General features: G+C 51.4%; 1 protein-coding gene across 4 annotated transcripts; it reads right to left on the reverse strand.

The window, feature by feature from the left end:
• Positions 1-333: 333 nt before the first annotated feature.
• ADGRG5 (adhesion G protein-coupled receptor G5) lies at positions 334-21,675 on the reverse strand. 4 transcript variants are annotated; one of them, XR_009548288.1, is made up of 12 exons: positions 20,714-21,673; positions 20,390-20,471; positions 19,630-19,807; positions 19,016-19,120; positions 18,004-18,120; positions 16,382-16,534; positions 15,311-15,426; positions 14,827-15,095; positions 9,497-9,608; positions 6,191-6,480; positions 4,747-5,974; positions 334-4,404 (listed from the first exon to the last, which is right to left on the reverse strand). XR_009548288.1 is itself a non-coding variant. In XM_060185488.1 (11 exons), the coding sequence occupies exons 1-11, from the start codon at positions 20,775-20,777 to the stop codon at positions 5,874-5,876; spliced, it is 1,584 nt and encodes a 527-aa protein (XP_060041471.1). In that variant the 5' UTR covers positions 20,778-21,675; the 3' UTR covers positions 334-5,873. The 4 variants fall into 4 exon arrangements, 2 of the variants coding, with proteins under 2 accessions (XP_060041471.1, XP_007520191.1); XR_009548289.1 differs by having other exon boundaries at positions 334-3,607; positions 4,244-5,974; XM_060185488.1 differs by having other exon boundaries at positions 334-5,974; positions 15,311-15,423; positions 20,714-21,675.
• Positions 21,676-22,258: the final 583 nt, after the last annotated feature.

A 22,258-nucleotide genomic window follows, 5' to 3' on the forward strand; every position in this document is an offset into this window, starting at 1 on the left:
CTTTTGTTACTAGAATTTCCACACATTTTGCGCCCCCCTCCCCATATCTCTCTACTTCTAATGGTTTTGGTGTGTGTGTGTGTGTGTGTGTGTGTGTGTGTGTGTGTGTGTGTGTGTGTGTGTGTGTGTTTACCAGAGCACTGCTCAGATCTGGCTTGTGGTATAAGGGATTGAATTTAGGACCTAGGAGCCTCAAGCATGAGTCTGTTTGCATAACCATTATGCTATCTCCCCTGCCCATCCTATTGGTTTTCTATGTTCATCTTTATCATTATGTCCTTTACTTCTTTTCTATTTTATAGATTTTGGATAGAAGCAAAGAGAAATTGAGAGGGAAGGGGGAGACAGGGAGAAACAGAGAGAGATAGAGAACTGCAGCACTGCTCAGCCACTGGTGAAGGTGAGGACCCCCGCAGGTGAGGACTGCAAGCTTGAACCCGGGTCTTTTGATCATTGTGACATATGTACATTGCCAGTTGCACAAGCACTTGGACCCTATTTCTTTTTATTTTAATTTCTTTATTGGGGAATTAATGTTTTACGTTTGACAGTAAGTACAATAGTCTGTACATGCATAACATTTCTCAGTTTTCCATATAACAGTACAACCCCCACTAGGTCCTCTGAAGGACCTGTATTCTCCCCACCCAACCACCCAGAGTCTTTTACTTTGGTGCAATACACCAATTCCAGTTCAGGTTCTACTTGTGTTTTCTTTTCTGATCTTGTTTTTCAGCTTCTGCCTGAGAGTGAGATCATCCCATATTCATCCTTCTGTTTCTGACTTATTTCACTTAACATGAATTTTTCAAGCTCCATCCAAGATCATGGACCCTATTTCTTTATTGATCATTAAGATTTATTGATTTACTAATGGAGATAAACTTAGAGAGAACCAGAGCATCGGACTGTAGTCTGTGATGCTGGAGAATCAAACTTGTAAGTTCAACACTTTTAACTACTGCACTCGTGGGAGCTAACATTCACGGGTCAGTTTTGATTTGAGCAGATCACTTGACTTTACGGGGGGTGGGGGCAGAGAGTGAGAGGCCCCTCCTGAGCTACCAGGGAAGCTTCCCTCTACTGAGCCTGCTCCCCACCCAGTTGGGTCCTGGGCCCAGGACCAGCTCACCTCTCTCCAGAGCCTTTGCTCAGAACAGGCCCCACTTCCCACCCTTCTGTCCTCAGCTCTTCCCCAAGCCACTCTCCCCACCAGAAAAAAACCTTCGGGGGGGGGGGGGTGCTGAGAGGATAGAGCACTGGGTTAAATGCACACAGTGCGAAGCACAAGGATCCTGGTTAGAGCCCCCAGCAGTGAAGCAAGTCAGCAGGTATCTCTCTTCCTCTCCCCCTTTCTGTCCTCCCCTCTTGTCTCAATTTCTCTCTGTCCTATCCAACAACAACAGCAACAACAATGGGAAAAAGATGGACACCAGGAGCAGTGGATACATAGTGTAGGCACCAAACCCCAGTGATAAACCTGGAGACAAACAAAACCCCAAAACCTCCCTTGGCTGAGGGCCTTGGGATTGGCCCTCCTTACAGACAGACAGATAATTCAGGCCAGTCAGTCCCCCCTCTGCTGAAACCCGAGCCCTCCTTAGTTCTCCACCTGTGGCACTAGGGTCATCTGTTCATGCCTGGCTGGGTGGCACCTGTCCCCACTAGAATGTGACAACGTGATATGGTCAGTGGATGGATGACTGTACAAGGAGGCACTGCACCTGTCGCCACAGTGTCCCGGGTCTGGCAGCTGAGGCAGCTGTGAAAGAGAGGAACAGCTGCTGTTGTGGGGGAAGGGCAGGGGTGTAGAGCCAGGAGGCTGCCCCATCCTGGGTCAGGGTGTGGGCCCAAGGTGGCTCTTTGGTCCAAACATCCAGAGGTTAAGGGTGGCAGGGAGGGTACAAACTGAGATAGACATATATTTTAAATATAAGAAAGTGCTATTATTATTGTTGTTGTTGTTTTCACCAGCATAGTACTCAACTCTGGCTTCTGATGGTGCCTAGAATTGAACTTGGGACTTCCGGTGCCTTAGGCATGAAAGTCTGTGGAGCTACTATGGATGATGCTTCCACCACCCCACCCACCTCCAAAGCTGGGATCTTAAAGATGCCTCAGGACAGTTCTCCAAGCAAACAGGAGACATACATGGTGTCAAGGACTAAGACCAGAAAGAACCAGTTCAGGAAGCCAGAGCAGCTCACCGCAAAGGTAGAGGAGGGCGAGGAAGGTGGGGTGGGGGGCTGGAGAGGGGGAACAGGAATAAGCTCTATTTGGAGCCTGGAAAGGAGGGAGGAGAGAGTGTGGGAGGGTTTCAACAGAACAAGCAAACAAAGCCTTTTGGATCGAGGGCAGCTGGGCCTGGCATGGGGAGGGAGGGAAGTCTGTGAGAAGGACTGATGGGGGCAGAGTGGATGGTGGTGGATCAGGGGTCCTGGGGGTGACTTTGGCTGCACAGGGGTGGGCAAAGTCCCACACTGAGTCTGAGGACTAACTAGTTAGCAGGGCTAACTCAGGGGGCAGAGAACTTCCAGTCAACACAGCTGGGTTGATTTGAAGGGTAAAGTGTGATACATCAGACACCTGGGTTAACACTGCCTTTCAACAGAGCTGCCAGATGAGGCAAAAGAAAAAAGGGACATGGAGATCTTGCACAAACAGGCACAGAAAGAACATCAGAGGTTCCTGGTTCAATCCCCAATGCCACCTGAACTGCAGTAATGCTCTGGCTTCTCTCTCTCTGTCTTTCTCTCTCTGTCTCTCTCTCCCTCCCCCTCCCCTCTCTCCCTCTTGTGAAACTCTACCTCATATGCAATAAGTCTGAAAAGGGAGGAGGGGGGAGATCTTGCAAAGATGGCTCATAGGTAGAGCATAGGATTTAACTATGTAAGGCTCAGGGTTCAAGTCCCAGAATCATTATCTTCTTTCTCAATAAGTGAATTTTTTTGTCTACTTTTTTGTAAGATTTTATTTATTTTGGATAGAGAGAGATAAACCAAGAGGGAGGGGAGACGGAGGAGGGGGAGAGACAGAAAGACACCTGCAGCACTGCTTCATTGCTCACGAAGCTTGCCCCTGCAAGTTAGGACCAGAGGCTTGAATTTAGATCCTTGTGTACTGCAATGAATGAGTGCATTCAACCAGGTGCACCACTGCCCAGACCCCAAATAAATACATCTTTAAAAAGATGGAGACCTATAAGGTGCCCAGCTACACTTGACTTTCAGATAAACTATGAATCGCTTTACGTATAAGGCCCCCACAACGGACTCCCAGTATTTCATCTGCCAAATCTGCTCTCAACAACCTGCCCCACCCACCACACACACAGAGACCTCTTGTCTGTGGTCCTAAAAAGTGGCCTCCAGACTCTATCACCCCATCTTCTCAGGGCCTGGGCAGGCCCAGACCCCACCAGGAGGAGAGGTATCCCTGACGTGCACCTTCACCCCATATGGAGCCTCTCCAGGAAGTGGTCCCTGCCCAGAGTCTGGACCCCAACCAGCCAGGGCCACATGCCTGGGGCTGTTTCCTGGAACCAACAGATGCATCTCGTGTCATGGTGGCCACATCCGCAGTTGGGTCACTCTGGGCTTGGTAGAGGCTGAGAAACAGGACTCAGAGTTGGGAGCTGGAGTTTGGGGGGATCACATCAACAGACCCAACCTGAATCACTGGTGCTGCCGATAAAGGGCCTGGGGTTCCTGTGGTCCCAGCACCCCCACCCCACCCCACCCCAAGCATGGAGACCCACCCCAATGCTTGAGTTGCCTGGGACAGCTCAAGCTTAGGTGGAAGCCAGGGAGCCAGGGAGGGTCTCATGGGGGGTGGGTCTTCTTGGAGTCCAAGTGAGAAAGCGCCCTGGTAAAAGCATGATTCAGTGAGCCAGTGGGAACTTAGAACGGTAATGGAGGGCTGAGGACATGAGCAGCAACCTGGTGACTTGAATCAAGTGACAGATATTCCTAAAAGGCAAAAGGCCAGCAAGGCTGGGGCACAGGTCACTCTGGGGAAAGTGGGTGGAGGAGGTAACAAAGTTGAGGGGCAGCAGGGTGTACCTAGCTGTCCAAGTGCTGGACCTGGGGGTGTGAATGGCCAGCCTCTGACTCTAGTGACAAAATCACAAAACACTAATAGCAACAGCAATGCCCCTATATGGGGTACTGACTCTGAGCTGAACCTTCTGATGGACTATCTTAACTCATTTTTAAAAGAGTACTCCTATTTTGCTATACCCCACCTCAGCGAGTATCCTGTTTTCCAGATGGGAAGTGGCTTGTCCTCAGTCAAAGCTAGCAAGTGGCATTTGAGTCCAAACAAGCCGGCACCAGAGCCCACCATGCACCATCCATGGAAAGGCTGTTTGCCTGGAGAAATGGACAGACAGCGCCTGCTCCCCACCTAGAAGCACAGAGGTCCAGCATTAACTCCCTCCCGTGGCAGTTCAGAATCACTACAAGGTGCCTGGAGCCCTCCGCAGTGCCCACAGCCGGCTCCGCATGTCATTCACTCATGGCCCCTGCTCCCCCCCACCCCCCACCTCCGTTGTGTGATGAGGTCATGGGCAAAGACAGTATTTCCAGCCCAACTTTTGGAGGTGATAGTCTCTGCGCATGGGGCAAATAGCGCCACCTAGTGTGCAGCCTGGGGAAGGCGCTGACATCAGGAATTGTCTCCTCTTGCTCTGAGAGGTAGGTCAAGGGCACCACACCCTCACTTTGACCAGAGAAAATCCAGTCCTACCCATCAGCCATCATCAGCACCGGAGCACCGGGTCCAGCTGGCTCAGGTAGAGGGGAAAGCAGCAGTCCTCTGCCACACTGGGGTCATCAGGTCTAACGGGTTATAGGGGTCCTGCAAGCAGAAGAGGGGCCTCTGGGGAGGGTAGACGAAGGGCTTAGAAGGAGGGTCAACGTGGTTTTTTTTCTTTCTTTTTCATTCTTTCTTTGGGGTTTTTTTATTGCCACTGCTCCTGCTAGTCATCCCCCCATTTTTTCTTTTTGATAGAGACAGAGAGTAATTGAAAGGGGAGAGGAAGATAAAAAGGGGAGCGGGGTGGTGGTACATCTTGTTAAGTGCATGTATTACCATGCACAAGGACCTGGGTTCAAGCCCCTGGTCCTCACCTGCAGGGGGATAGTTTCATGAGTGGTAAAGCAGGACTTCAGGTCTCTGTCTGTCTCTGTCTCTCTCTCTCTCTCCCTCCCCCTCCCCTTAAACTTCTCTGTTCTATAACATAAAATAAATAAAGTTTAAGAGAGAATGAGACCTGCAGACCTGCTTCGTTGTTAATGAACCTTCCTCCCTACAGGTAGAGACCAGGGGTATGAACCCGGATGCTTGCACATAGAATTATGTGTGTGCTACCTGGTGTGCCAGAGGAGTCAACATTCTTCACAGGATTAAGGCAAAACAAGTCTGAGGCTTAGATGAACCCATGTGGTCTCAGATACCAGGTGGGCCTCTATACCCAGAGCTGGGGGTGTCCCCAGCCAGAGTGCTGCCTGAGCCTTCCTAAGGCAGTGTCTTCTGTGGCAGACTGACCACATATGACCCCTCCTGCAGCAGGCAGGCAGCTGGAGGTGATGGGGCCAGGCCAGTGTGAGACTCCCCCAGCCACCGTGGCCCTCTTCCTCCCAGACCTTATTCAGCCTGAGGCAGTACCAGAGCACATGCCCCACCAACACAGATGTGGAATCCCTGAGTTAGTGAGAAATGACAGGCCCACAGCTAAACAGACCCACAGTCTAGCCCTGTAATGAGACCTCAGGGCTTGGGGAAGCCACTCCACAGGGCACCTCTGAAAAAAGCTATTAGGTCTGGGCTGCAGCAGCCAGGTGAGCTGGAAGGTCCACGTCAGGTGGTCCAGGCTATCTCGTTGTTTTGGTGGAGCTGAATGTCTCCATCTCAGCCTCAGCCTTGGCCTCTGAGCGACTCCACCGGAAGCAGAACCACAGGAAAAGGAAGAAACCTGTAGAACAAGGGCCTGTCATGGGAGCCATGTGGGGTCTCCCCAGGGCCCAGGAGAAAGCCTCAGACCCCCTTACTGGGGTGGTCAGAGAGACAAGAGGGCTGCCCACTACCAGTCCAGAAAGTGCCTGCCGCAGAGTAGGCCGTCCCTCTTATAGGAAGATGTCATCCCAACCATCCCCCAACTTGCCCCGTCCCCCACCGTCTTGGGGCCTACCGTGGAGCGAGTTGAAGATGGTGAAGAGGAAGAGCTGGGGCTCCAGAAAGTCCCCAAAGGAGAAGAATCCCAGGCCCCAGGTGGTGCCTAGCAGCACAGTGAGGCCCAGCACGGTGCCCACATCCCTCCAGGGCCGAGAGCCCAGTGTCTGCTCCTGTGCCCGATCCCGAGCCCGCAGCCTGTGCAGCACCCACAGCACCCACACCAGCACCCCCAGGTTGAAGAAGCACGTGAGGCCACCGTAGCCCAAGACCAGGACGGCGTGCACTGTGGAGTCCCGCACCCAGCACCTGTGGGGAGAGCAAAGCGTCAACATCGGTGCAGCTCAGGGCTGAGGAAGCCATGTTTGAGCAGGACACTGCTCAGCACTGCTTAGGGTGCTGCTGTGGATTGAAACTAGGACCTCAGAGCCTCAAGCGTTAAGTCTTTTCCCACTATAGGCTCCCACGGCTACAGCAGCGCTTGGGCATTGCATCCTGGCTTCCCCAGTTGGATGAGCATAGCCAGGGAGCACTCTTTCTTACTGGAAGCTAACAGCCTGGCAGGCACCTCTCCATCAATCTAGAGGCCTGCCAGCAGGGATCTGGGTAACTGTCAAGGGGGTCATTAAATTGCTTTTTTGTGTCTAAGAGGACACAAACATGTCACCTCACACCAGCAAGAATGGCTAGTGTCAAAAAGACAAAAGAAAGGCTGGGTGGTATAATGTGTGGTAGTATGCACACATTATAGTACACAAAGACTCGGGTTCAAGCTCCCTAGTGCCCATCTGCAGGGGGGAAGCTTCATGAGAAGAAGCAGTGCTTCAGGAGTGAGTGTGTGTGTGTGTGTGTGTGTGTGTGTGTGTGTGTGTGTGTGTGTATGTGTGTGTGTCCACCCCATATCTACCTACCCCTTCCCTCTCAATTTCTGTCTATCCAAAATAAATAAACTATTTTAAAAGAAAAAGAAAAGAAAAAAATCTGCCTGGAACAATGAAGTCTCAGTGGCGACACACACACACACACACAAAATTTTTTTCTTAAACATAAGAGAGAAATGCTGGAAAGTGTGTGGAAGAAAGGGAGCCCTTGTGCACTGCTGGTGGGAATGGAAATTAGCATAGCCAGTGTGGAAAAGCGTAAGAACTTTCCTCATAATAAAACGATACTGAACTGCCACATGATCCAGCAATTCCATTCTGGGAATTAAGAGAAAACTAAAACATAAATTAAAAATAAAAGTTCATTGCAGCTTTATTGTGACCATGGAAAGAAGCTTAGTGGTCTTAGGTGGATGAGTGAAGATTAAATATGGTATATAGGCAACAGAATGTGATTTGGCCGTGGAAAAAGGGAATTTTGTCATTTGCAACAAGACTGGTGGGTGTCGAAAACATTATGCAAGTTGAAATAAGCCAAAGTCTGACAAATACTATATGATCCCCATTTATATGTAGAATTTTTTAAATTTTATTTATTTATTAATGAGAAATATAGGAGGAGAGAGAAAGAACGAGACATCACTCTGGAACATGTGTTGCCGGGGACTGAACTCAGGACCTCAAGCTTGAGAGTCCAATGCTTTATCCACGGTGCCACCTCCTGGACCACATATGTAGAATTTTTTTTAATGAAGCTCATAGGAGCAGGGAGATAGCTCACTTGGTAGAGTGCACACTTTACGATGTTCAAAGTCCTGAATTTGAACCCCCAGCCACCACATGGGAACACTGTGCAATGAGGAAGCTTCATGAACAGTGAAACAATGCTGTGCTGTCTCTCTCTCCTCCCCCCCCTTTCTCTCTCTCATTTTCTCCTGCCTCAGAACCCATGTGCAGAGCCACACCAGGTCAGCACTATCTCTCATTTTCTAAAAACAGAAATCACTGCAGCAGTGCTTGTCAAAAAAAAAAAAAAAAGGAGTCCTACATCACCTCTCTTCTGAGCAACCAAGCTGACTGTCACTGTGGGAAGACTAACCCAGCTGCGCTCCTCTCTATGCCGAGTTCTCTTGTCCTGGGGGCCGGAAGGGGCAGTGGTTGGGGTCAGTCTCTGGAACCAGCCTGCACATCACCAACTTCCAGCTCTACCACTGACCTCTGCCATTGGTCTCCTAGGCAGGCTTCTTCAACTGCCCTGCCTCTGTTTCCCTACAGTGAGGAGGACAATGGCAACCACTTCTTGTGCAGCGGAGACAGGCTAATGGGGTCAACCAGTCAGCTCACCTGGGCAGTGTTTCTGCATTGTCATTCATATAACACAGGTTCAAGCCTGGCCCCCACTATGCTGGGGTGTCTTTCCCACACTTCCCATCTATCTGTCTCTGTCTCTTTCTTTCTATCTGAAAAAGTCTGAGTAGAATGGTAAAGACCCAATGATGAAAGAAAGAAAGAGAGGAAGAGAGAGAGAAAGAGAAGGAAGGGAGGAAGGGAGGAAAGAAAAGAAAAACGGAAGGAAAGGGAGGGCAGGCAGTGGAGCACTTGGTTAAGCGCACATAGTACAAAGTGCAAGGACCCAGGTTCAAGCCCCCAACTCCCCACATGTGTGTGGGGGGAGGTCACTTCACAGGTGGTGAAGCAGGTCTCCCTCTCTATTTCCCCTTCCTCTCTCAATTTCTCCCTGTCCTATCCAATAAAATGGGGGAAAAAAATGGCCACCAGTAGTGGATTCGTAGTGCTGGGACTGAGTCCCAGTGCCAACCCTGGAGACAAAAAAAGGAGAAGGCAGAGGAGGAGGAGGAGAAGGAGAAGGAGAAAGGAAGGAAGGAGGGAAGGGGGAAGGAAAGAAGGGAAAGAAGAAGGAAGGGAGGATACAGAGACAGGCTGACACACAAAGCTGACAGTCCTGTGCTGGAGACCTCTTGCAGTAGAGGAAGGGCCAGAGGACACATGAAGTGCTTCATAAACTATTCTCCCTAGGTTGGCTGCTGGAAGCACATTATCAAAAGAAAAAAAAATGTCCTAGAGCACAGAAAGAGGCTGAGCCTGTTCTCCACAAGTGTTTGGAGGCTGTCCAGGCTGAGGCCAGGAGGAAGACCTGAAAGAGAGCAGTCAGGAACAGGCTGGGTACTGGCAGGACAGGCCCCAAACAGACAGGGGTCCACACCCTAGCACAGGGGTTTCCAGGGGGGCCTCAGAGTCAGTGCCTGGGATTCCTGAAGCTACCTGAACACACACCCCCATGCTGGGGACTCAGCCAAATGGGTATGGCAAAATCTTCCTCCCCAAGAAGTGTCCCAGCTAAATCAAAGAACCCTTCCCTGCCCACTGGATACACTATCCGGGTCCCCCGTGGCCCTCCCACCAGAGCCAAGGAAAACACTCACATGGACATGTTCCGGGAGCCACTTCCTTGGCTGTTAGAGAAGGTGATGTTTTGGGGGCCATACACGGAGCTTTTGATGGCCAGGAGGAACAGCACAAGGAACACCGGGATCCCTGAGGAACAGCACAGAGACCTCAGAGGCAGGTGACTATAAGTCCTGGGGCTGCTGAACAGAACCCTCTGGGGTGGGATGGGCTGAACGAGCCTGCTCTGAGTTCCCTGCTGCCCTGCTCAGGCTTCTGAGCCATCAGCTCAGGGCTCTCAGGAGACTGTTCCCCACAGTGACAAGAGAACAAGGTGCCATAAGGCGGGGGAGTGGAGGTGGCGGTTGTAGTGGTGATATAGGACAGGTGGTGTCTGGAGGTAAAGGGACAAAGGGCTGAGGGACAGGGGAGGAAACAGATAATGAAGAGTGAAGTGAGGGTGATAAAGACAAAGGTGAGGGGGTGACGGTAAGGATGGAGGGGTAGAGATAAAGGAGGGGGTGGAGGGGTGGTACTGGACATACAGATGGTGGAAGTGATGGTAGTGCTGAAGGTAGAGGTTATGGAAGAGGTGATGGTGGCCCTGAAAGCAGAAGTTATGGAAGAGGTGATGGTGGCCCTGAAGGCAGAGGTTATGGAAGAGGTGATGGAGGCCCTGAAGGTACAGGTTATGGTGGCCCTGAAGGTAGAGGTTATGAAAGAGGTGATGGTGGCCCTGAAGGTAGAGGTTATGGAAGAGGTGATGGTGGTGCTGAAGGTAGAGGTTATGGAAGAGGTGATGGTGGTGCTGAAGGTAGAGGTTATGGAAGAGGTGATGGTGAACCTGAAGGTAGAGGTTATGGAAGAGGTGATGGTGAACCTGAAGGTAGAGGTTATGGAAGAGGTGATGGTGGTGCTGAAGGTATTGGTTATGGAAGAGGTGATGGTGGTGCTGAAGGTAGAGGCTATGGAAGAGGTGATAGTGGTGCTGAAGGTAGAGGTTATGGAAGAGGTGATGGTGGTGCTGAAGGTAGAGGTTATGGAAGAGGTGATGGTGGCCCTGAAGGTAGAGGCTATGGAAGAGGTGATGGTGGCCCTGAAGGTAGAGGTTATGAAAGAGGTGATAGTGGTGCTGAAGGTATGGTTATGGAAGAGGTGATGGTTGCCCTGAAGGTAGAGGCTATGGAAGAGGTGATGGTGGCCCTGAAGGTAGAGGCTATGAAAGAAGTGATGGTGACCCTGAAGGTAGAGGTTATGGAAGAGGTGATGGTGGTGCTGAAGGTAGAGGTTATGGAAGAGGTGATGGTGACCCTGAAGGTAGAGGCTATGGAAGAGGTGATGGTGGTGCTGAAGGTAGAGGTTATGGAAAAGGTGATGGTGGCCCTGAAGACAGAGGTTATGTAAGAGTTGATGGTGGTGCTGAAGGTAGAAGTTATGGAAGAGGTGATGGTGGCCCTGAAGTTAGAGGTTATGGAAGAGGTGATGGTGGCACTGAAGGTAGAGGTTATGAAAGAGGTGATGGTGGCCCTGAAGGTAGAGGTTATGGAAGAGGTGATGGTGGTGCTGAAGGTAGAGGTTATGAAAGAGGTGATGGTGGCCCTAAAGGTAGAGGTGATGGAAGCAATGATGGTGGCCTGAAGGTAGAGGCTATGGAAGAGGTGATGGTGGTGCTGAAGGTAGAGGTTATGTAAGAGGTGATGGTGGTGCTGAAGGTAGAGGTTATGGAAGAGGTGATGGTGGCACTGAAGGTAGAGGTTATGGAAGAGGTGATGGTAGCCCTAAAGGTAGAGGTGATGGAAGCAATGATGGTGGCCCGAAGGTAGAGGCTATGGAAGAGGTGATGGTGGTGCTGAAGGTAGAGGTTATGTAAGAGGTGATGGTGGTGCTGAAGGTAGAGGTTATGGAAGAGGTGATGGTGGCCCTGAAGTTAGAGGTTATGGAAGAGGTGATGGTGGTGCTGAAGGTAGAGGCTGTGGTCCTGAAGGTAGAGGTTATGGAAAAGGTGATGGTGATGCTGAAGGTAGAAGTTATGTAAGAGGTGATGGTGGTGCTGAAGGTAGAGGTTATGGAAGACATGATGGTGGTGCTTAAGGTAGAGGTTATGTAAGAGGTGATGGTGGTCCTGAAGGTAGATGTTATGGAAGAGGTGATGGTAGTGCTGAAGGTAGAGGTTATGGAAGAGCTGATGGTAGTGCTGAAGATAGAGGTTATGGAAGAGGTTACGGTGGTGCTGAAGGTAGAGTTTATGGAAGAGGTGATGGTGGCCCTGAAGGTAGAGGTTATGGAAAAGGTGATGGTGGCCCTGAAGGTAGAGGTTATGGAAGAGGTGATGGTGGCCCTGAAGGTAGAGGTTATGGAAGAGGTGATGGTGGTGCTGAAGGTAGAAGTTATGGAAGAAGTGATGGTGGTGCTGAAAGTAGAGGTTATGGAAGAGGTTAGGGTTTAGGTGATGGTGGCTCTGAAGGTAGAGGTTATGGAACAGGTGATGGTGGTGCTGAAGCTAGAGGTTATGGAAGAGGTGATGGTAGTGCTGAAGGTAGATGTTATGGAAGAGGTTACGGTGGTGCTGAAGGTAGAGATTATGGAAGAGGTGATGGTATTGCTGAAGGTAGAGGTTATGGAAGAGGTGATGGTGGCCCTGACGGTAGAGGTTATGAAAGAGGTGATGGTGGTGCTGAAGGTATAGGTTATGGAAGAGGTGATAGTGGCCCTGACGGTAGAGGCTATGGAAGAGGTGATGGTGGCCCTGAAGGTAGAGGTGATGGTGGCCCTGAAGGTAGAGGCTATGGAAGAGGTGATGGTGGCCCTGAAGGTAGAGATTATGGAAGAGGTGATGGTGGCCCTGAAGATAGAGGCTATGGAAGAGGTTATGGTGACGCTGAAGGTAGAGGTTATGGACGAGGTGATAGTGGCCTTGAAGGTAGAGGTTATGGAAGAGGTGATCGTGGCCCTGAAGGTAGCGGCTATGGAAGAGGTGATGGTGGCCCTGAAGGTAGAGGTTATGGAAGAGGTGATGGTGATGCTAAAGGTAGAGGTTATGGAAGAGGTGATGGTGGTGCTGAAGTGAGAGATTATGGAAGAGGTGATGGTGGTACTGAAGGTAGAGGTTATGGAAGAGGTGATGGTGGTCCTGAAGGTAGAGGTTATGGAAGAGGTGATGGTGGCCCTGATGGTAGAGGTTATGGAAGAGGTGATGGTAGTGCTGAAGGTAGAAGTTATGTAGAGGTGATGGTGGTGCTGAAGTTAGAGGTGATGGAAGTGGTGATGGTGGTGCTGAAGGTAGAGGTTATGGAAGAGTTGACGGTGGTGCTGAATGTAGAGGTTATGGAAGAGGTGATGGTGGTGCTGAAGGTAGGTGTGCTAGAGGGTGTGGTGGTGTCAGAAGTACTGATGGTGGAGGAAAAGGTGGTGGCAGGTGGTGCTAAAGGAATATGGGGATTGAGGTGATGGTGGTTTTGAGGGTGTTGGTAGTGAGGTGCCGAGGGTGTGGGTGGAGGTGGAGGGGATGATGTTGTGCAGATGGATGGATATGTGATGGCACCCATGAAGGTGGATCTAGGGAAGATGGTGACAGTGAGGATAGATGTGGGGAGGTGATGATGGTGTGGAAGGAGTGGGTGGTGGAGTTGATGGTGGAGACAGATCTGGTAGCAATGATGCCACGTGGTTCTGAAGGGAGATGTGGCAGAAGTTTGATGGTTATTTACAGCGGGAGTTGGAGAGGCGATGGTGAGAAAATGGTAGTGGAGGTGGTAATGAAGGGAGAGGTGGTGGAGGTGATTGGTGATGAAGGCAGGGAGGGAGAGGTGGTAGTATTCTTCATGTGGTGTTAATGGAGGTGTTGCTGTTAGAAGTGATGACAAGGGAGTCGGGCAGTAGCACAGTGGGTTAAGCGTATAACAACTGGCATAAGGATCCCGGTTCAAGCCCCTGGCTCTCCACCTGCAGGGGAGTTGCTTCACCGGCAGTGAAGTAGGTTTGCAGGTGTCTGTCTTTCTCTCTCCTCCTCTCTGTTTTCCCCTCCTCTCTCCATTTCTCTGTCCTATCTAAGAACAATGACATCAATAACAACAATAACTACAACAACAATAAAAAACAAGGGCAACAAAAGGGAAAATAAATAAATATTTTTTAAAAATTTTTTAAAAAGAAGTGATGACAAGGAGGCCTGGTGGTGGCACACCCAGTTGAACACACACACACACACACACACACACACACACTGCCATGTTCAAGGCCCTGGTCCCTACCTGCAGAGGGAAAGCTTCACAAGTGGTGAAGCAGGACTGCAGGTGTCTATCTATCTCTCCCTTCTCTCTCAATTACAAAATAAATAAATAAGATATATAGTTGTAAAAGCAATTATGGGGGAATGGGTGGTGGTGCACCTGATTGAACACACAGGTTACAATATGCAAGGACCTGGGTTCGAGCTCCCAGCCCCCACCTACAGGGGGGAAGGCTTTGTGAGTGGTGAAGCAGGACTACAGGTGTTTGTCTCTCTCCCTCTCTACCACCCCCTTCCCTCTAGATTTCTGGCTGTCTCTATACAATAAATAAAGATAATTTTAAAAATAAAAAATAAAGGGGATCGGGCGGTAGCGCAGTGGGTTAAGCGCACATGGCACAAAGTGCAAGGACTTGCGTAAGGATCTGGGTTTGAGCCACCGGCTCCTACCTGCAGGGGAGTCACTTCACAGGCAGTGAAACAAGTCTGCAGGTGTCTATCTTTCTCTCTTCTCTCTCTGTCTTCCCCTCCTCTCTCCATTTCTCTCTGTCCTATCCAACAACGAACGACAACAATAATAACCACAAGGCTACAACAACAAGGGCAACAAAAGGGGAGAAAAATGTCCTCCAGGAGCAGTAGATTCATGGTGCAGGCACTGAGCCCCAGTAATAACCCTGGAGGCAAAAAATAACATAAAATAAAATATAGAATAAAATAAAAATAAGTTAGGGAGTCGGGCGGTAGCGTAGCGGGTTAAGTGCACGTGGCACCAGGCTCAAAGACCAGCTTAAGGATCCCGGTTTGAGACCCTGGCTCCCCACCTGCAAGGGAGTCGCTTCACAGGTAGTGAAGCAGGTCTGCAGGTGTCTAACTTTCTCTCCCCCTCTGTCTTCTTTCCATTTCTTTCTGTCCTATCTAACAACAACAATAATAACTACAACAATAAAAAACATGGGCAACAAAAGGGAAAATAAATTTTTTAAGTAGTTAGAGGAATTGTAATATATAATGTGGTATTGCATGCCCAGAAGAGTGGGGGGCCAGCGTCACTGAGGTGAGGAGGAGGGTAAGATAAGGCAGGAGGGGGAAACCCTCAGGCTTAGACCTGACTCAGGGAGAGGAGGGGTGAGAGCCTACCCCAGCCCACAGCACAGAGTTTGAGCACATATCGGCGCACGTAGATGTTGTAGACACGGCCGAGCAGCAGGTAGAGGTTGAAGCCCTCTATGGCCATCCAGGAGAAGCAGCTGAGCAGCGCGCAGTGCAGCGTGGCCGCCAGCGCCGAGCACAAGGGCCGGGGCACTGACGGCGTGGCCAGCATGGGGCTCAGCAAGAAGGCCAAGTTCAGGAGCAGCAGGGAGGCCTGCAGGTTCATGTGGATGGGGGCGACCGGGTCGCTCTGCTTCCTGTGGGAGTGGGGGGGGGGGGGGCGGGGCAGCGGGGTGGCACAGTCCTCTTTGGCCTGAGGACCTCACCCTGGCAGGGCCCCCGCCTCACCCCCCTACACACACACACACACACACACACACACACACACACTGAGACAGGGCCAGGCAGCCCACCCTGGGGAGAGGGAGAGAGGGAGGGAGGAGCAGCCTGTGCTGCTGCCCTGAGTGGGTACCTGGCCCAGAAGTGCATCAGCAGGGTAAGCAGGGAGGCCACGGTGGAGATGCTGCAGCCCACGATGCTGATGTAGGTGAGAGGCTCCAGCAGCTCTGCGCGGGTTGGGGACAGCTGCTGTGGGAGGTGGGAGGCCAGAGGCGGGAGCAACATCATCGTGGAGGTACCCCCCCCCCACACACACACACACCCCAGGTCAGGGAGAGGCACCTGCCAAGACCTTGGCTCCCAGCCCATCTCCTCTCCTCTCTGAGAATCTCCCTTCTCTTTCTACACATGGTGACCCACACACACTTCTCCCGCTGTGTGTGGACAGGTGCAGCCTGAGAGCCCTCACTCCTCCTGCCCACCTAGCTAGTTAAGCCTTGGGTATGTGGGACCTCCTTGACCAGTGAGACTTTATCCCAAGACTCTGGTGGGCCACGCCGGGGTAAATGAAGCTCTCTTTCTACTGATGTGAAGGCTCATAGGAACTGAATCTAGAACTTGTTGCAGTCCTATTACAGCCTGCTGGGGGAGATCAGGGCTGCACAAAGCAAGCAACGATAGGCAGAAACAGAAGCCTGCCTTGGTGCTACTACACCCTGGATCAGGCTATGCCTGAAGCCCATCTCAACTTTTAAAGGAACACATGCCCATGTGTTTCTATTTTTCACTAGCCCATTTGAGTTGGGTTTTCTATCCCTTGTAGCTCTGTCCTGGACATGGTGCCCTCTGCTGCTCTGCCCAGCTTCCTGCAGACTAGATGGACACTTATTTTTTTATTTGATTTTCTTTTACTTTGCCTCCAGGGTTATCACTGGGGCTCAGTGCCGGCACTACAAAGCCACTGCTCCTGGAGGCCATTTTTTTCCGTTTTTTATTGGCTAGGACAGAGAGAAATTGAGAGAGGAAGGGACGGTAGAGAGGAGGGAGAGAAAGACACCTGCAAACCTACTTCAGTACTTGGGAGACTTTCCTCCTGCAGGTGGGGAGCCGGGGGCTCGAACCCAAATCCTTGCATGGGTCCTTGTGCTTCGTACTGTGTGTGCTTAACCCAATGCACTACCGCCCAGTCCCGATGGACACTTACCATGAGAACAGCAAAGTAGCTGAGGTGGCTGCAGCGGCAGAGCACTTGGGAGGGTAGGGGATGCTCAGTGCGGCAGCCCTCAGGGCTCCAGACCCCCCAGTGACGCTTGCTGACTCCCTCCTTCCAGAAGACGCAGGTTGCCTTGTAGTTTTCCTAAAGTGCAACAAAATCAGCTGCACCCAAAGGATATGGGGCGGGAGGAGTCTGGAAATCGTGGGTGCCAGATGTGATCCCATGGCACCTTTTATCCCCACTGGCTGGGCTTTGGCATCAGACCAACCGAGATTCCCTCATCCCCCATGAAGTCTGAGTGGGCTGGGGCAAATGGCAGTGCTTCTCTGCGCCTTGGTTTATCTAACTGCCAAATGGGCTCATGAATTGCCAGGCCACAAGGATATGGGGAAATGAAGAAAGTGGAGTGCCCAGCTCTGGCCTATACGACAGGAGCCCTACCTCACCAACGCCACCCCCACCCCGCCACCCTCCACACTCCACCACAGGGAACGCCAATGGTCCAGATTAAGCTACAAACAACCCAAACCCCAGACTCCATGGGTGCAGAGTTGGGGAGAAGAGGAGAGAGACAGCATAGAAACAGCCTCGAGGGGTCACTCTGGACTCTGACAGAAGCAAGGGCAAAGACTTCCAGGTGGGGGGAATGGCAGAGGTCAGACCTGGAAGGAGGACAGGGAAGGCTGGCCAGGCTGTGAGTTCAGCCGGAAAGACATGGGGAGGCAGCAGCAGACTGGGCAGAGGCTCCAGGGCTGGTCCCCCCCACACACACAGCCTGTCTTCCAGGTTGGCATTTCCACTCCTTTTGAGGGCCTGTCCTCCCAGCATAGGGTGATGGAAGAGTCCAGCCCAGTCCCTGGGTCATGCCATCCAGGCCTGGCCAGTCTACACAGTCCTCCCCCTGAGCACAGCCCTTTAACTGCCATATTGCCACAGAGTGGGGAAGCCAAAGCAGAAAGTCAGAGCTGAGGTGAAAAGAGACTATATCATGGCAGGATTATAGCAGCACCTAGATCCAGCCACACCTGAAGCCAGCACAGCCAGGACATCTGCTTTGCCTAAGCCATCACATATGGATGTAAATTGGCTGGAGTTAGCTTTCTGTCACTTGCAACTCAGAATCCTGATTAATGCCACGAGTAAAAGTTTCTGTCTCTTATTTCTTTGACAAAGTGTGATTGACTTTTTTTTTTAATCCACAGGTATAAGAGATAGGCAGATAGCATAAAGATTATGCAATAAGACTTTAGTGCTTGAGACTTCAATGCCCCTGGTTCAATCCCCAGCACCATTATAAGCCAAAGCTGAGCAGTGCTCTGGTGGAAAAGAGAAAAAGAAAAGGAGCAAGACTCTCATGTCTGAGGCTCCAAAGTCTCAGGTTCAATCTCCTGTACCACCAGAAGCCAGAGTTGAGCTCTGGTAAAAATGAGAGAGGTGGGGGAGAGAAAGGAAGGAAGGAAGGAAGGAAGGAAGGAAGGAAGGAAGGAAGGAAGGAAGGAAGGAAGGAAGGGGAAAAAGAAACCCACAAGTCTAGATTCAGTCAAACCAATGTTCAACAGAAAGGCCCTCAGAGAGCAGGGTTGGGCAGGAACAGGGTGCCCCAGCAATACCAGACTTTGATTGTGCCAGAAGCTGATGTCGATCGGGTCTGTGAGGTTTTTCACATGTTCATGGTCCAGCTGGGCCCCCAGAATCAAGTTGTTGAGCAGAAGAGCCTTGGTGTCACTCTGGAAGGGCAGCAGAGGAGAGTGGACAGAGGGACGCCAAGAACCTTTAGAAAGGGTTGAGTGCTCGCCCAATCCAACCACCCCCAACCCTTCCCCCAGGCACAGCTGACACCAGCCTCTGCACTCTGTCCCCTTCTTCTGGGACCCTGTCCCCACCACCTTCACCTCTCCCCTCTCATCTAGAACATTCCAGCTGTGCCCTCCACCTCTCTATGATCCTAAGTCACTTTCAAAGACCAAGTTCAAAGGCACGTTCTCCAGAAGCCTTCCTGGACTTGGCAACAACTTCCAACCCTGATGGATCTTACTCATTTACAGATTCAGCTGGTTTATTCTATTTATATATCTGCTTGTTTGTTTATGAGAAAGGACCCATGCATCATTCTGGCATGTGCAATGCTGAGAGTGGAACTCAGGATCTCATGCTTGGAGAGCTCAATGCTTTATCCAGTGTACCACCTTGCAGGCTGTTATTTAGCTTTAATAGTGAAATACTTTGCTTTTGTGGAGCATTTGTTTGTGGAGAGTGGAGCCTTGGGCATGCATGATTTTACCACTCCCAGCCCACTTTTTCATTCAAGGGGAGAGACCGAGAGAATGGGGGAGATTCCACATCACCAGAGCTTTCCCCAGTGTTATGGCACTCCCATATGGTGCCAGGGTGCCAGGGAGGCAGGTTAGAGCAGGTCTGTCAGCTCTCACTAGAACATTCCTGCCTATCTGCTGACACTGAAGCCCAGCAAGTGGCAGTGGCTGGCTCAGCTTGCACAAGGGCTGGTCACATTTGCCCCCACCACCACCACCACCACCACTGCCACCATCATCTGGCAGCATATGGATAGACCCAGCACCAGCCTGCCTGGGTCTAGAGGGCCCTTGCCCAGGGCTCACCCACCTGGAAGAAGTGGGTGAAGAAAAAGTAGATGCAGATGAGCCGCAGCTGCTTGAGCTGCTTCCTACAGGGCTTTCGGGTCAGCTCAGCAGGGAAACGCATGGTGTGCTGGGCAGGGAGGGGGCACAGCCTGAGTCCAGTGCTAAGACCTCCAGACCTACCCCAAGGCCTCCATTGTCCCCTCGCCCACCCACTCCACCAGACCACACCCAGTCTTCCTCCCTCAGAGTCCCCCATGGAACCTGCTCCTCCCAGACTGCACTGCGTACCGGACTCTCCAAAACCCTGGATGGGTCTTCCTCCCAGACCGCTCCCACCTTGAATTGGGGGTGTTTATACCATCCAACAGGGGCTCAGGGAATGAAGCATCCCAGCCCTCTAGCTCTAGCCTGGCAGCCCAGGGGACCCCCAGCCACTCCCCAATGCTCTCCCCAGCCCTCTCAATCTACAAAAGCAGAAAGAGGAGGCTGCCCGGGACACACCATATAAAGAAAGGCGTCAGCCATGTTTATAGAGGAGGCAACTCACAGTCCAGGCAAGATAAGGAAGCCCACGCCCAGAACCCTAGATGGCTTCTTCAGTGGCAGCCCTGACCAGTGCCCCCCCCACATACATACCTGCCCCCCACCACCAATGCCCGGGAGACGCTGCTGAGGAGTGGTGCCACTCAGGGTCAGACCACTGAATTTGCAGTCCAAGTTGAAGGCCAGGCTGTGGATGTTGAGCGTCTGCAGGGTGAGGTTAGAACCCGAGAAGGTGGTGTTCAACAGACTCCACTCTAGGCCTCTGATGAACCTGAGGGTGTGAGACGTAGTCAGAGCACAGGTGGAGGGGTGGGGTGAGAGGGTCAGGGATGAACAGTATGGTTCCCCCATCTCACACCCCATCACCTGTCTTTGTACTTCTGCCCACAGAGTCCATGGAACTCTAATGTCTATTCTACTCATCCCCTCCACCTGATTATTCAAGTGCCCCATTTGTTGACACCTCCTCCAGGGAGCCTTCTAGGCTGTTCCCTGAAGAACGGAGTAAAGGATATCATAGTCAGACATCAGCACTGGCCTCTCCTTCAGAGCCACTTGTTCTTTTGGTCACAGACCCTGAGGAGCCCAGTCCAAATCTGAGAATCTCTTCTTTAAAAAAGGCACAGAGCCCTACAAGCCTGCCACTGATTTCATGGCATCCATGGGTATAGGACCTGGCATTAGTCCACTAGAGGTACTGTCGCTGGAGACCACTACCACAAACATACACACACACACACACACACACACACACACACACACACAGTAGGAGTTCTGGCACCTTGTGTTGGAGAAATAAAGGGGGAGGTAGACCAGTTGACTCACAGTGGGCAGAATGGGACACTGAACTCACTCATTAGAAAGAAGCTTTTTGTTGCGGAGCATGACTGCTCTCTCCATCTTCTTCATCCATTGCAGGGGCTCTTGGGACACCTCTGTGCATGGGGGTGGGGTGGGGGCGGTGACAGCTGTCAGGTCTGCACTGCAGCCCCAATCTGCAATCCCTACACTCACCCACTCCACCAGGGCCCTCCTACTACCAGCTGAGCCTGCTGGGTCAATGTGGGTGCCACCCCAGGAGCCCCACAGGCTGCCTTTCAACCACCCTCAGTGCAGGGCTCTGTTTGTACATTATGGCCCAGGGCTGGAGAGCCCCAGTCCAGCAGAGCTTACTCACCTTCTTTCCTGCTCTGAGCGGCCACGAGGCACAAGCCGAGGAGAAGGGCCCCACAGCGCTCCATGTGCTACACCAGTCTCCTCCCAGCCCGGCTCAGCGAGGTCTCTGCCTTCCGGCACCTATACGTCCTCCTGGAGCTGGTCCAAAGCAACTCGGGGGTCTCACAGCACCTGCATCTCACAGGGGAAGAGACTGGGCCTCGGAGAGTAAAAGGCTTGAGTTCCTCAAGACTGCTGGAAGCTGAATCTCCTGAGCCATGCGGTACCTCTGTTAGCAGCCCTGGATTTAAAAGCATGAGGTACAGAGTTGGCTACCCCAGCATCACATGTGCCAGAGTGCTGCTCTGATTCTCTCTCCTTGCTTGCTGCCTCTCTCTCTCTCTCTCTCTCTCTCTCTCTCTCTCTCCCTCTGATGATCAGATGTTTTTATTTTTAGGGAGGAGGAAATATTTGCCGATAACAGCTCTTCCTGACTTTTCCTGGAACATCTTCCCCCTGCCCTTGCCCCACCCCCACCAAAATGGGCCCTGCAGTGGTTTCCTCTCAACTGAGAGAGGTCCAGCCAGCCATTAAACCACCATGTGACTCTAGACAAGACTCTTGTCTCCTTCTGCTTTCACTTTCCTAGGATTTAAAATGAACTGCCTCGGGGTGGAGCAGGAATGGTGAAAGAACTGCATGGTGACTAAACTGAACTCTTCTAAGGGCTGGTGAAGGAGCTCAATTGTGCTGCTTTGCCATGTGCCCGACCTTGGTTTGAGCCTGGCCCCCACTGCATTGAAGGTCGCTTCAGTACTGTGGTTTCTTTCTCTTTCTTTCTCTCTCTCTCTCCCTCTCCTCCTGTTCCACCGCTCCCTCCTTATCTACCTACCTACCTCTGCCTTCTCTATCTCTACCTAAAATATAAAATTAAATTAAATTAAAATAAAATAAACTGCTAACAGCACAGGAGATGGCACAGTAGATAAAATGTTGTTCCCCAAAGTACTCAGACCAGAACTCAATCCCTGGCATTGCATCTGCCAGAGTGATGGTCTGGTTCTCTCTCTACTCCTTTTTCTCTCTCACTAATTAATGAGTCAGCCTTTCTTTTAAAAAATGAGGGAGTTGGGCGGTAGCGCAGCGGGTTAAGTGCACGTGGCGCAAAGCGCAAGGACCTGCAGAAGGATCCCGGTTTGAGCCCCCAGCTCCCCACCTGCAGGGGAGTCGCTTCACAGTGGAGAAGCAAGGCTACAGGTGTCTCTCTCTCTCTCTCCCTCTCAATCTCCCCTACTCCTCTCAATTTCTGTCTCTATCCACTAACAAATAAGTAAATCTATTTTTAAAAGATTTAATTTAAAAAACAAAGTGAGGGGGCTGGGTGGTGGTGCAACGGGTTAAGTGCACATGGCACAAAGCACAAGGACTGGCGTAAGGATCCAGGTTCGAGCCCCCATTAAAGGTTGACTTACAATGCAAAGCACAAAGGCCAGCATAAGGATCCCGGTTCGAGCCCCCGGCTCCCCACCTGCAGGGGAGTCACTTCACAGGCAGTGAAGCAGGTCTG

This window comes from Erinaceus europaeus, chromosome 2, assembly GCF_950295315.1.
Source record: "Erinaceus europaeus chromosome 2, mEriEur2.1, whole genome shotgun sequence".
Taxonomy (NCBI): Eukaryota; Metazoa; Chordata; class Mammalia; order Eulipotyphla; family Erinaceidae; genus Erinaceus; species Erinaceus europaeus.